The sequence below is a fragment of the Ctenocephalides felis genome, unplaced genomic scaffold (genome assembly GCF_003426905.1).
Source record: "Ctenocephalides felis isolate EL2017-DRISC unplaced genomic scaffold, ASM342690v1 CF-g0.4_SCAFFOLD_03572, whole genome shotgun sequence".
In the NCBI taxonomy this organism is placed as follows: Eukaryota; Metazoa; Arthropoda; class Insecta; order Siphonaptera; family Pulicidae; genus Ctenocephalides; species Ctenocephalides felis.
Window position 1 is genome coordinate 36,032,705 of NW_020539726.1, and position 14,957 is coordinate 36,047,661.

The 14,957-nt window shown below is 28.7% G+C and overlaps 1 protein-coding gene across 1 annotated transcript in view; it reads left to right on the plus strand.

Moving 5' to 3' along the window:
- Positions 1 to 14,957, plus strand: part of LOC113388433 — a 33,183-nt gene that overhangs the window by 672 nt on the left and 17,554 nt on the right. Inside the window, exons 2-8 of the mRNA XM_026625810.1 lie at positions 885 to 1,018; positions 1,090 to 1,243; positions 3,191 to 3,348; positions 3,660 to 3,705; positions 6,329 to 6,943; positions 8,780 to 9,536; positions 13,842 to 14,051. Coding sequence (XP_026481595.1) covers positions 885 to 1,018; positions 1,090 to 1,243; positions 3,191 to 3,348; positions 3,660 to 3,705; positions 6,329 to 6,943; positions 8,780 to 9,536; positions 13,842 to 14,051 — 2,074 coding nt within the window. The remainder of the gene's footprint in view (positions 1 to 884; positions 1,019 to 1,089; positions 1,244 to 3,190; positions 3,349 to 3,659; positions 3,706 to 6,328; positions 6,944 to 8,779; positions 9,537 to 13,841; positions 14,052 to 14,957) is intronic.

Here is a 14,957-nt window from a genome sequence, read left to right on the forward strand (position 1 = left end):
TATATGAATGTATACAGTGGCGTCGGAACCGTGTGGGCTGTGTGGGCTTGAGCCCACCCATGAATTTTGATGGGGGGGCTCAGCCCACCCATCAATTTCAAAAAATTATATGGGCTAATATCTCTAAAAAAAACGAGACCACCGGCTGCCTATCTAAAAAAAAAAAAAAAAAAAAAACGAGCCCACCTATCAAAAATTTGGTTCCGACGCCACTGAATGTATATATTAATTTATACATCATTATTCATAGCCTAGTGTTCGGGGTTTGTATGGAAATCTCATGTATAAATGTATATATTGATTTATACATCATTATTCATAGCCTAGTGTTTGGGGTTTGTATGCAAATCTCATATATAAATGTATATATTAATTTGTACATCATTATTTATAGCCTAGTGTTTGGGGTTTGTATGGAAATCTCATATATAAATGTATATATTAATTTATACATCATTATTCATAACCTAGTGTTTGGGGTTTGTATGCAAATCTCATATATAAATGTATATATTAATTTATACATCATTATTCATAGCCTAGTGTTTGGGGTTTGTATGGAAATGTCATATATAAATGTATTTATTGATTTATACATCATTATATATTGCTAGTCTATGTGGTTTGTATGGAAATCTCATATATAAATGTATATATTGATTTATACATCATTATTCATAGCCTAGTGTTTGGGGTTTGTATGTAAATCTCATATATAAACGTATATATTGATTTATACATCATTATATAAGGCCTAATGTTTATGGTTTGTATGCAAATCTCATATATAAATGTATATATTAATTTATACATCATTATTCATAGCCTAGTGTTTGTGGTTTGTATGCAAATCTCACAAGTTTTTACAACTATTTTATTTCCAGATATAACCGACGAAAGGTTTTGGGGCTACCTTCAAAAATATTGTGAAGAAATCAAAGACGAAGATTCAAAATCTGCAGCCGACGGTTCTGTTTCTCAACCCAAAAGCAAAAAAAGTGCCAAAAAGGCGGCTGCGGTGAGTTCAAACAAAATATTTTTCTTGAGTGCTAAATTTGTTTATTTATTATTTTGTTTGTTTGTATGTAGAAGCCCTTGGAGTTGCCAAAGTATGTTTGTGGTGTTTTGAAAGATTTGCGTGAAGCGGAGACGGGAGTTTTATCAGAAATTGCTCCTTGTTTCAGTCATTATGTGTTGATGAAGAAGATTAAGGTTATTGATTGGACTCTTGAATGGGAAACAAGTAAGATAGTATATTAACACATATTACATTTTTATTAAAAAGTAACTTTATATTTGAGAGTTTACCAAAGTTTACCATATTACATTTTTATTAAAAAGTAACTTTATATTTGAGAGTTTACCAAAAATGTTTTTAAATTGATTATTTTGGAGAAAAATAGATGTTTGTGTTTTTGTGTGTGTTTGTGTGTGTGTGCTACATTTTTGGCAATAGCATTAGTTCTAGCCTTTCTGGAGAGAACTTAACCCTTCTTTGCATGATTTTTTCTACTGGTGTAATTAATGATCTAAATTAAATAAAAATTAATCTAATGTAAATAGAAGTATGTATTATGTAAAGAACAATATGATGGAAATTTACATCGTCATGCACTGCCACATATTTAGCTCAGAACTATATAAAATATATTGTTCACTCAATCTTTTTTACTCTTTATAATAATTTAAAAAACAATCATTATTTTTATTTAAGCACAAATAGATACCACATTTACTCAATTGGCCTATTGTACACAGACTCTTTTTACGTTCACCTCTTTCTTGAGCATTTTTTTATAAACATTCCAAGAGTTTAGCTCGATCAAATAGATAAAAAAATATGAAAATACCACTTTTTAAACCTCTTTGTTATATGATTTCTGCCCAAAAAGCTATCTGTGAGATTTACTTCTCCCATATGTTTATTGTTCAAACTTTGGCGACCAGTATGATCTTGTGCTAGGAATTTTGATTACTGACATGTAGAATAATAAACCAAAGAACTTATACAAGTCATAATCTGTTTCTTCAAAAAACAACACAACAAAAATCTTTGCCATACATTACAAGTGGAACTACTGCGTAGTGATGTAAATTTCCATCACATATGTTTCCATCACTATATAGTTTTGAGAACTTTATTTACAGTATTTTGATATTAATTGTACATAAAACAACAAAAACATTTCTCACTCATTTTCACTTTTACTGTATTTTATATCTTCGTTTGCTTCCTTATAATAAACTAAGAACTTGCTCCTTTTTTCCAGTCACAACAAACACCGAAATGTTAAGTTCTAGTCCTGGTAATTAACAGTGACGTTTGCTATTTTTTTAAAAATCGCAATTTTATTGTACGCAATAGTCGCTTAAAATGTTGCCAGCAACAACAAATTTACAGTACAACTTTTTAGAACTTTTTTTTGTTGACTAAATATTATGATTGAAATTTCCATCACCATGCAAAGAAGGGTTAACATTATTTAATATCTATAAAAATGCAGAGAATTATTATGATAAACAACGCCTAAACAACTTCATGTAATTAAAATTAACATACATTCATTGACTGCTTGATTTTTTTTACTTTTTCGCTGGCGATACAGTCTCATTCTTTGAACAGCTGTAGTATTTGTCTTACCCATAAAAATAATTTTCATTTTAATAACTTCAAACATAAACAGTAACCACTAATAATACAGAAATTATTTCAATAATCTTACGTTTCGTACACGGCACAAATGTTTAGTTTGTTTTATTATTTTCAAGAAGTTTCAAGAACTGGGTAAAATATACTTTTGATTCAGGCATTTTTCATTAAATCAAGATTTGTACTACGATGTAACTTTAAAATGTTTATTTATCTGTGCCGATTTCCTTGTTGATATCAGTGCGCATACAACGTTTATGCCGGTACGCATACAACGACAGATCTCTATTCACATACACGACGACTAATCACATTCGACTCGTATTGAAATGATTTCATCGTGAGCGAATGACAAATCATTGGCACTAGACTCGATCGTAACGCTTTTTTGTACAGATTTACTCCCTAGTCGCGCCTAAGAAAAGTATATTTAAAAAAATCTAGAAAAAAGAGGATTTACTACCATAAGTTATGATATTTCAATAATCTAAATTTTGTATGTAGTAATTCATCGTGCTTTCTATTTTCTATTTTATCTAGAATTCGAACGATGGAAATACTTTCGTTGGGTTTCTTGGGCGATTCGTCACGGCATAATCAGCCCAATGCCAGCATCACCTCTTAGAGTTTTAACGATCACATCTTTTATGAAAAACTGTCACGAATACATACTAAATTTGGACAAACCTGAACCTAAGGTAAGCTCTGCAAAAAACCGATAATTCAGATCACATCAGATAATTCAATTAATTATAGATAATTCACATCAGATAATTCAAACACCGGAGTGTTTTATCTCTAATTAGCCAAGAATCCATCTATTTTGTTTTAAGTTTCAGAGTTTTTACACGTACATTTTACATCTTAATAAATGTACAATTTTTATCCAATCTATCACTTTGTGAAATTATTTTTTATATTTAATTAATAATTATTTTTCAAGTGTTATTAAAGTTTGTATTCAGACATCAGTTTACTACAAATTTTTCAAAAATAATTATTCTTGCAGCCTGTGGTTGCTGCACCTATCGAGGGTAAAGGGAAAGCTGGTAAAGGTACATTGAAAATGATAAATTAAATTGTTTATTGGCAGTGATAAGTGTGAAAATGTCTATTTAGTAGTTTTACATATAAACTAGTGGTGTATGGCATCTTGCCTTAAGGCAAATTGCTGGAACTTCCCGTACCGTAATGAAATATTCGAGAAATTTTAAACGTTATATCACAAATACTGTAACTTTCATTATTTTTGCTGTCTTGTTATATCTGAGCAAATCAAATGTAAATCATAAATCTTCAAAATTTATCTCCAGAACATTAACAATCGTCATTTCATTTCGAATTCAATTTCAAAAAAAAAATAGTTGCCAAATTTACACAAAATTAAAAAAGTGCTCCCGCATAGTCACAGTCTAAACGCATTTGCAAATAATTCTGTGCAACATTTTTACTTATATTGTGCTTAGCTTGGCGGCATTTTCACATTTTTCAATAGTTTTCACAAAATTGTTAAAGCGTTCCAGTACATAAACAGTCTGAACGCCCTTGGATAAACATTTGTACCAGAGTGGCGCTTAGACTGTTCTTAGCCTGGGTAATTTTTTGAATTTATAATCCAAAATTGCAACTAATGGGTCGCATGGCATCGTGCCTTAAGGCAAATTGCTGGAACTTCCAGTACCAATTTTTTTTTTCAAAAAGATTAACATTTTGAAAAAAAAATTACTCTGAAAAAATTATATTTTTGAGAAACTATAAATTTTTGACAAAAATTTACTTTTTTTTGAAAATAATCTAATTTTTTCAGAGTAGATTCTTCTCTTCCCTACGGAAAGTTAAAAATATTTTATGGAAAATAAAAAGTGCAATTTTTGAAGTAAAACTTCTTCAAGCTCGTTCAATAAAAATGCGATAAATGTGTATTTTTGTGGACAAATCGCATATTTAATTTTAGTACTCACTACAAAAGTTTTACACCTTACATAATTGAAAAAAAAATGAATAAAGTTTAACATTCTAATATTTTTTGCAATATTATATTAAGTTTTTATTACAATATAATCATTTTTTTGTAAAAATCGTTTTCAACTCGTCGAGACCTTTTAAACGATACCCCACATGATATAAAAGATACAATCTAAAAAATTTGAAGTAAAACTTCTTTAAGCTTCTTTACTTCAAATTCGTAAAAAAGTGTATATTTTGTGAATTAATTGAAGAAAAATGTATAGTTTCTCAAAAATCTAATTTTTTCAGAGTAAATTCTTCTCTTCCCTACGGAAAGTTAAAAATATTTTATGTAAAATAAAATATTTAATAAAAGATGTAATATTTTTTTATCCTCAAAAGCAATTGTTTTGTTAATACAAGCAGAAAGTTTTTTAGATCATTCAAATCGGACGCTTAGTTCACTTAAAAACTGCCATTTTTTGCACATTTAGCTCTGTATCTTCGAAATGGCGGGACCTGTCTTTGCCAAAAACTAATCACCTCTTCTCTCAATCATTACAAACTGAATGTTTTCTAGATCATTCAAATCCGATACTCTGTTCTCTCAAAAACTCGATTTCTATTTTCTGCACTCTTTGCTCTTTATTTCCGTAACGGCTGGACCTGCCCTTGCCAAAAACTAATCAGCACATCTCTCTATCAATAGGAATCGAATGGTGAATGAATCATTCAAAACGGTTAATCCGTGCGCCCGAAAACTTGGACGAAAAAATGCGGACATACAAAACACACACATATCCTTAGTTTCTGAAGTATGGCAGTAAAATGTTCAGAAACCTTTAAAACGTCGAGAAATGCAAAAATTTTCATTTTCGATTTTCGGCCCATTACTATAACTACCCTACGGGAAGTTAAAAAATTGCCCTGGCTAAGCATAGTCTAAGCGACACTCTGGTACAAATGTTTACCCGAGTGCGTTCAAACTGTTTATGTATCGGAGCACTTTTTCAATTTCGTGAAAACTATTGTAAAATGTGAAAATGCCGCCTAGCTAAGCACAGTATAAGTGAAAACGACGCACAGAATTATTTGCAAATGCGTTTAGACTGTGACTGTACGGTAGCACTTTTTCAATTTTGTGCAAATTAGGCGACTATATTTTTTTTTGGAATTGAATTCGAAATTAAATGACGATTGTTAATGTTCCTGGAGATAAATTGATTTATGATTTATGATTTACATTTGATTTGCTCAGATATAACAAACAAGATAGCAAAAATAATGATAGTTACAGTATTTGTAACAATATAATAACATAATTTGAAATAATATATTTGAAAACGTTTAAAATTTTTCGAATATTTCATTACGGTACGGGAAGTTCCAGCAATTTGTACTAGTTATTGTTGAAGTTTGATACTAAACGCTTATAACTCTATGTTCATGTATACTCGTATATGTTTTTCTTTTGTTTTGTGTCAATATGTGATTGTTAATAATATTTGTAATGCATGTGATTAGTTAAAGAATATATAATTAGTCAGTCTGTTTTTACATGAACGGTTATATTATTATTTACATAAACTTTTAACATAAATTCTTCAGTTATAAGATTTTTCCTTGCTTGTTTTTATATAAAATACGCCTGATCGCACAGCAAATAGATAGACTTTTTACAATTTTTACTACCAAAGGGCACACGCATAAGATACCTTTTTTTATTACCAGCGCCCAAAGATCAAAAGAAACCAGCCAAGGGTACCAAAGGCACCAAAATAAAAGAACCGCCTCTACCACCAGATCCGAGTATCTGGTTCAACATGCAAGAAATCAAGGAGCATCTCTCCAAAATCATAATATTCGTCAAACCATCTTGTTACTCTTGCAATATAAAACTGACAGACTACACACCGAAACAACCTTTAGCAAACACTGCCAAAAGCTCTGCAAAAACCGCCACCAAAGATAAAACAACCACCAAAGATAAAACAGCCAAAACAAGTAAAATCAAACCCAAAGAACCACCACCAGAGGATAAAGTCTACCAGAACATAGTTTGGCCGAATTGTTTATCTCTGACTAGAAACTCTCATGCGTTTTTGTTTATTGATAACCCAAATGTGGTGAATTTGATAATAAGTTTTTCCCATCTCGATTTGTACTCTTTGGAATCTGTTGTGCCACTCGACGAAGAAATTAGGAGGCTGAATTCTAAGAAAAGGATTAGTTGGCAGGAGGATGAGACTATGACGAGTAAACCGGCTATGGGCAGGGTTGTCTTGGAGAAATATTGCTGGGACGGTTTTGCATACTCGGAACCTGAAGTTGTGGTGGAGACACTCGGTAAGTGCTTTGCCAAAATTTATTATCTACATGTGATCGATTTTTTAAGGAATTTTTTGACCTCCAATTCCCCCTTGGTGATATTTAGTATTAAGGACTCTACTGGTAATCAAATTTAATTTAGATACTAAAAGGGACAGTACTGATAATCAAAAGTATTAACGAAAAATGTTTTGTAAAAGGGACTCTACTGACGAGCAAATTTTAATTTCAATCTAGTTGAAAAGAAAAGGACTCTACTGACGAGCAAAATATGAATAAGAAATATCTCTAAAAAAGAACTCTACTGACAAGCAAACTCAATTTTAATAAAATGTTTCTAATGGGACTCTACTGACAAGCAAATTATTAATTAATTTCAATCTAGAGGAAAAGAAAGAACAGACCCTACTGACGAGCAAAATATGAATAAGAAATGTCTCTAAAAAAGAACTCTACTGACGAGCAAACTCAATTTTAATAAAATGCTTGTAATGGGACTCTACTGACAAGCAAATTATTATTATTAAATTAGAGATCAAGCTATGTGCAGGGCTTGATAAATAAAACAAATATAAAAGTATGGCTTCAATTTGTTAGGCGAGACGGATATTACAGCTGTTCAAGGAATGAGATTATATCGTCAGCAAAAAAGTAAAAAAATACAAGCTGTCAATGAATACATGTTAAATTTAATTACATGAAGTTCTTCAAACACTATTGTTACAGGATGAATTAATTTGCAAAAACAATATTTGTTTTGGCGTTGTTTAACATAATCCACTGTGTGAATGAATATTATAGAATTTATTAATCAGCAATTACTTTAAAACGATCATGTCATATTTATTACTATTATTATTATTTTATTATTATTATTATTATTATTATTATTATTATTATTATTATTATTATTATTATTATTATTATCTTACTATTTCTATTATTGTTATTTTGTTATATTTTTATTATTTTTCTAGTATTATTTTATTATTCTGAATTTTATTTATATTATTTATTAATCTTATTTTTATTATTATTTGCTTATATTTTACATTAAATCATATTACGGATATTATTTTCATGTAAATTTTATCCTTTGCTCTTTTATTTATTTAAATTTATATTATTATTTATCAATATTACTTGATGTTAATAAATTAGCAGTTGTAATATTTATTGAAATTAAAAAAAAAAAATGTCATATTTCAAGTACGACTTTGATTACATTATTGTTTGTAAATATTATACATATTTTTAATGTAATCATAAATATATATTTTTATAATTTATCGTTATATAAATGTGTATAATGATTGACGACACTAATAAATGTGTGCATCACGAGTGTTACCATATTACTAATAAACATTATTCGAAAAAATTTATATGATGTATTTATTTTTATCAACTTAAATTTGCTACTTTATACAGTAGCAAATAAGTTTTACTTCAATCGCGTGTGATCCTTACGCGCACTCTTTTTTTTTATTTATTTGCGATCATTTGCACTACAATTATTTATGGGGGACGGGATAAAATATTCTTCCGATCCTGACATTTTTATTAACTCACGAATTATACTGCTAACCCATGTTGCGCCTAAAGAAGTTTTACTTCAAAAAATGTTTAGAGACTACGAGCTAAATACAAAACTCAAGTGAAAGTCGACACATTTTTTTTGTGTTTTTGACATATGATTTGACATTTGATGTATTTTGTGTTTAGCTCGCAGACTAGATTGAATAATTGCGATAGCTGCGCTTACTAGCGTCGTAAGCGATTACTTTACACCCATGTCGCGCCTAAAGAAGTTTTACTTCAAAAAATTCTTATATGACTTTTACGTTTTGCCAGGTAACACATCCCAAGAAATCGAATTCAGTCCAGGCCGACACGTCTTCATAATCTGGGTAAAATCCGGTTCGACTTACAATTTGCATTTTATAACAAACGATAAAATATTTGTCGGGAGCCAAGAAAAAGTGTCGGAGCTGATGGCTTTTGAGTGCACTCGTTTGACCAACTTAGCATTTTTAATGAGCGATAAATATTACGATCTTATGACCAGCTTGGGCACTAAAAATTACCCTGGTGCATTGAAAGCTTTTTATAGAACGATTCAAGAGGAAAATTGTTTTGGGGACGAAATTTGGAAAATGATTTTTGGAGAGGTGATAGAAGAGTTGAAGGGGTCAATTGATGGTGTCGATAATTGCGTGAAGAGTTTAAGAATTTTATTCCTTAACCCGTATATAAAAATTGCAACTAGTAATTGCAATATTGAAGATCAAAGTTTGGATTTATCATCATCATCTTTCGATGATGACTATTCTAGTTCTGTTTCTACGATCCCAAGTGTTGAGAAAAATGCTGCAATTGTTATCCAGAATTTTTTTAAAATGCTGTACGTCAAAAGTTTGAAGTCTTATCATTCGACAAAGCATCCAAAATTTTTGGAAGTTTTTGGTGACTTAAAAAAAGTTTTTGATGCCGTTTTTGCCGATGCCAGGAGAGAAATTTGTGTGCCCAAAGTGTTTAAAAGTCTTTTTGGAAAATCTGAGATATTCAGGAATTTATTTCGGGCTTATGATGACTTGCAGTACGAATTAAGGTAAGTAATAATATATATATATATTATATATATATATATATATATACTAGCTGACCCGGCAAACGTTGTTTTGCCATAAAAAATATGCCTAAATTTATAAAAAATTGATAAAAGTGCCAAAAATCAAATATTCAAAAGATTTGGACTCTGATTCTATGATAAATAGTTAAAAACTTGTTATAATTTTCGAAATTATTTGACATTTCATACTTCAAAAATTAATGCACTCGCATCATAGTTTTTTGTTTATTATACCTTTGTCATATCATATATGTCAATAAAATTTTCTTTCAAATATTATTTATTTGTTAATAAATTAATAATTACTTTAAGTCATCAATGAATAATTATATAATTGTTAAATTCACAAGTTTGGCTAAATCAACACAGGAATATTGTGAAAATAAATCTTTTTTTACATAAAGATCTGATTTTTGACATTTGCATTTTATTTCAAATTAATTATAACTGTCAAAATATTTTCTTTTCGGTCAAAATTTAATATAATATGATATAATATTTAGTTTGTCTAGTTTGTTTTTGTCAGATATCAATGATACCCTCAGATTGTACTATTCTATTTTAGAGGTTACAATTTCCTGTAAGATTAGCATTAGCGATGACAATATAATAATAATATTATATTTTAATTACACAAATTTCTTTACACTCCGATAAATAATTCCAACGCATCATAGTGTTTTGTTTATTTTAATTTTGTTTATGTCAATTTTTTTTAATTAATGAATAAATTAAATTTTAGTCTAAATCAACGCAGTATCTTTATCTAAATATACTAATTTTTATATAAATATTTGATTTTTTACATTTGCATTAAATACAATATTTAATTTAATAATATAATATTTAATTTCATATATCCAATATGCACTAAATTTATAAATGTCAAAATATTTCCTTCTTGGTCCAAAATTAATATAATATGATAATATTTATTTTACAATAATGTTTTGTATCTATAATTTGCCTTGGCAACATTGCCTATAACATAACTTGGAATAATTAATTTATTTGCTTCTTATTGAAGTAAGTCGTTAAACATTTTTTTCGTGAAATGTCAAAATTTTGTTTATGATTAATTTTAAATTCGATATGCCGCTTTTTTATTGTGATCTCTGATCTAAAAGGTTTTGATGAAGTTTTGGTTTCCGAAATATTTTGGTAAGCTAATCAATTAAATCTAAATCGTAAATCTATTTATATAATTATTTTCATAAATACTGACAAATGGCATTTAATTTTTTTACATGTTGAAATTTATTCAAATTTTTAAGCATTGATTTTTAATTAGATTTAAAACTATAAACAGTGATTTTGAATAAAGCATTTCATCAAATTTGGATTTAAATGTTGTGGATATTTCCATATATGTACATGTTGTTGAATTTTATTTTGAAATGTCAAATTTTTTTTCAAAAATATATATCGAAATTTTCCTTAAATTTTGACATTTGTCATTCTAGTGTTTTGTTTCTTTTTTTTTGGTCATTTTCTGTCAAAATTTTTAGAAATTTATAAAAATTATATATTTATATTTCAAATTTACTTTTCAAAATTTCCTACAACCTAAGTTGGATATATATGCACATGATGAACCAATAAAATTTAAAATCGGTTCAGTAGTTTGGGCGTCCATCGCGAACCAACATTGTGACACGAGTTTTATATATATATATATATATATATATATATATATATATATACTAGCATACCCAGCCTCGCGTTGCGACGGCCCTTATTAAAATCCACTTGATTGAATCCGTTTGACAACCAACATTTCAAACCTTTTGTTAAATTCACATCAATTTATTCATAAATTTTTATATAACGTCGTTTACGGCATTTGTTTTAAATTTCTAACCGCCCAAATTTATGTAAATTTGATAAATTCTATTATTCTGTATCTAAAATGTGATTTGTAATATTGCCTACGATATGACTTGGAATAATTGATGTATTTGTTCCTATTTGAATTCGTTAAAAATATTAATTCTTTTGATCTGTCAAATTTTGTTTATGATTATTAAAGTTAATTGAAGACGTTTTAGTATCCGAACTAATATGGTAAGCAAACCAAATAAATATAAATCATAAATTTAAAATATTCAACTAATACTTTCCATAGATATTGACAAATGACATTTCACTTTTTTTTAGTTTAAAACTGTCTTTATATATATATATATATCTCGTATATATATATATATATATATATATGTGTGTGTATATATATATATATATATATATATATACTAGCTGGCCTGGCAAATGTTATTCATTTCCCGTAGGGTAGTTATAGTAATGGGCCGAAAATCGAAAGGTGAAAATTTTTGCATTTCTCGGCGTTTTGAAGGTTTCTGAACATTTTACTGGCATACTTCAGAAAAATTGGAAGTGTGTGTGTGTATGTGTGTGTGTGTGTTTTGTATGTCCGCATTTTTTCGTCCGCGATTTCGGGCGCACGGATCAACCGATTCGAATGATTCATTTACCATTCGATCCCTATTGATAGGGAGATGTGCTGATTAGTTTTTGGCAAAGGCAGGTCCAGCCGTTACGGAGATACAATGTACCGCATACTCAAATTACACACTTCTTGTGCAAATAGTTTGTCCTGACGAGCTCCTTAAAATTTTACCTTAATTACAAGACAAATTATAGGATTATTTCAACGATTAGATTTTAAGAGATTATTTTTTAAGTTTACGGATTATTTAAATATCTCAAAATTTTGTGAGAAAACTCATCGATTTGAATATTTGTAGTCATAGTGCGTACATTAGTGTATAACATACTCAAATTACACACTTTTTGTGCAAACGGTTTGTCCTGATGAGCTCCTTAAAGATATGAAATACAAAGCGAGTTTTTGAGAAAACGTAGTATCGGATTTGAATGATCTAAGAAGATTCAATTTGTAATGATTGGGAGAAGAGGTGATTAGTTTTTGGCAAAGGCAGGTCCAGCCGTTTCGGAAATACCGAGCAAAATGTGCAAAAAATTGCAGTTTTTTAGCGAACTAAGCGTCCGATTTGAATGATCTAAAAAACCTCTATGCTTGTGTTGGCAAAACAATTGCTTTCGGCGAATAATTTCTTAGAAAAAAATTGCTAGTCAGTAGAGTTCTTTTTCTCGAAATTAATTATTTTACTGGTTCATTATTCAATTTCCTCACCAGTAGAATCCCTTTTTCACCAAAAGTTAATTACATTGAACATTGCTAACATATTATCTAAATTGTTTGTAAGTAGAGTCCCTTTTCTCGAAATTTGTTATTTTATTAATCCAATATTTAACTCGCTCTTCAGTAGAGTCCCATTTTGTCAAAATTAATTACAGTCCCTTTTCTCGATATTTGTTGTTTTACCGATTAATCATTTGAGTTGCTCGTCAGTAGGGTCCTTTTTCTCAAAGCCACACCTCAACATTATTTATTATGCAAATTTTTAAAGTTGCTCGTCAGTAGAGTCTCTTTTATCATTTTTCTCATAAAACTACGTTAATACAGATTATTATACAATTTTTTAAAGTTACTCGTCAGTAGAGTTCCTTCTTTTCAAAATTATATAGCGCCATTAAAATTAATTACTTTGCTAATTTCTATCCCAGATTTATGTTGCTCGTCAGTAGAGTCCCTTTTTTGCCTTTAAAATTAAATATTTTACTTAACCAAAATTTAAGTTGCTCGTCGATAGAGTCTCTTCTCTTCTTTAAAAATTGTTTTTATCTTTTATAAAATATTTTTGTAATTTTGGATTAAAAATTCAAAAAATTCAAAAAATGACCCAGGCTAAGCACAGTCTGAGCGCCACTCTGGTACAAATATGTTTATCCAAGTGCGTTTAGACGGTTTATGAACTGGCGCACTTTTCGAATTTTGTGAGAAAACTATTGAAAAATGTAAAAATGCCGCCAAGCTAAGCACATTATAAGTGAAAATGTCGCACAGAATTATTTGCAAATGCGTTTAGACTGTGACTATACGGGATCAATTTTTCAATTTTGTGCAAATTAGGCAACTATTTTTTTTTTTGAAATTGAATTCGAAATGAAATGACGATTGTTAATGTTCTGGAGATAAATTGATTTATGATTTATGATTTACATTTGATTTGCTCATATATAACAAACAAGATAGCAAAAATAATGAAAGTTACAGTATTTGTAATAATGTATTTGAAATCGTTTAAAATTGCTCGAATATTTTATTACGGTACGGGAAGTTCTAGCAATTTGCCTTAAAGCACGATGCCATACACCACTAGTTTATTTCTCTTTTTTTAGATTCGATGCCTTTACCGGTGTTACAAAGGAAATAGGCCCCAATGGTTGGACAGCACTGATGAAGGCTGTTTTATTTTGTCATTCTGAAGAACCGACAAGATATAAATTAAAACTGTATTGTCCGTTGAGTATACAAAAGCTCACAATATTTGATAATGATTCCGGAGAAGAAATTCAAAGCTGTTGTATGTTATCACAAAACACAAAAGGGTAAGTAGTAAGATGACCACATTTTTTTAAGTCAAATGAAATTGATATTATAGTCAAATGATATGTATATATAAAATATGAAAACTGTTTTTATAATCTTTCATACCAGGCACTTCTGTCTGTCTGAGATATGAAAATAATGTACATATATATATATATATATATATATATATATATAAATAAATAAATATATATATATATATACTAGCTAACCCGGCAAACGTTGTTTTGCCATAAAAAATATGCCTAAATTGATAAAAAATTAATAAAAGTGCCAAAAATCAAATATTTAATAGATTTGGACTCTGATTCTTTGACAAATAGTTAAAAACTTGTTATAATTTTTAAAATTATTTGACATTTCATACTTCAAAAATTAATTCACTCGCATCATAGTTTTTTGTTTATTATACTTTTGTCATGTCATATATGTCATTAAAATTTTCTTTCAAATATTATTTATTTGTTGATACGTTAATAATTATTCTAAGTCATCAATGAATAATTATATAATTGTTAAATTCATAAGTTTGGCTAAATCAACACAGGAATATTGTGGAAATAAATATTTTTTTACATTAAGATTTGATTTTTGACATTTGCATTTTATTTCAAATTAATTATAATTGTCAAAATATTTTCTTTTCGGTCAAAATTAAATATAATATGATATAATAATTAGTTTGTCTAGTTTGTTTTTGTCAGATTCTAATGATACCCTCAGATTGTACTATTCCATTTAAGAGCTTACAATTTCCTGCATTAGCGATGACAATATAATAATAATATTATATTTTAATTACACAAATTTCTTTACACTCCGATAAATAATTCCAACGCATCATAGTGTTTTGTTTATTTTAATTTTGTTTATGTCAAATAGTGAAATTTTTTTTTAACAATGAA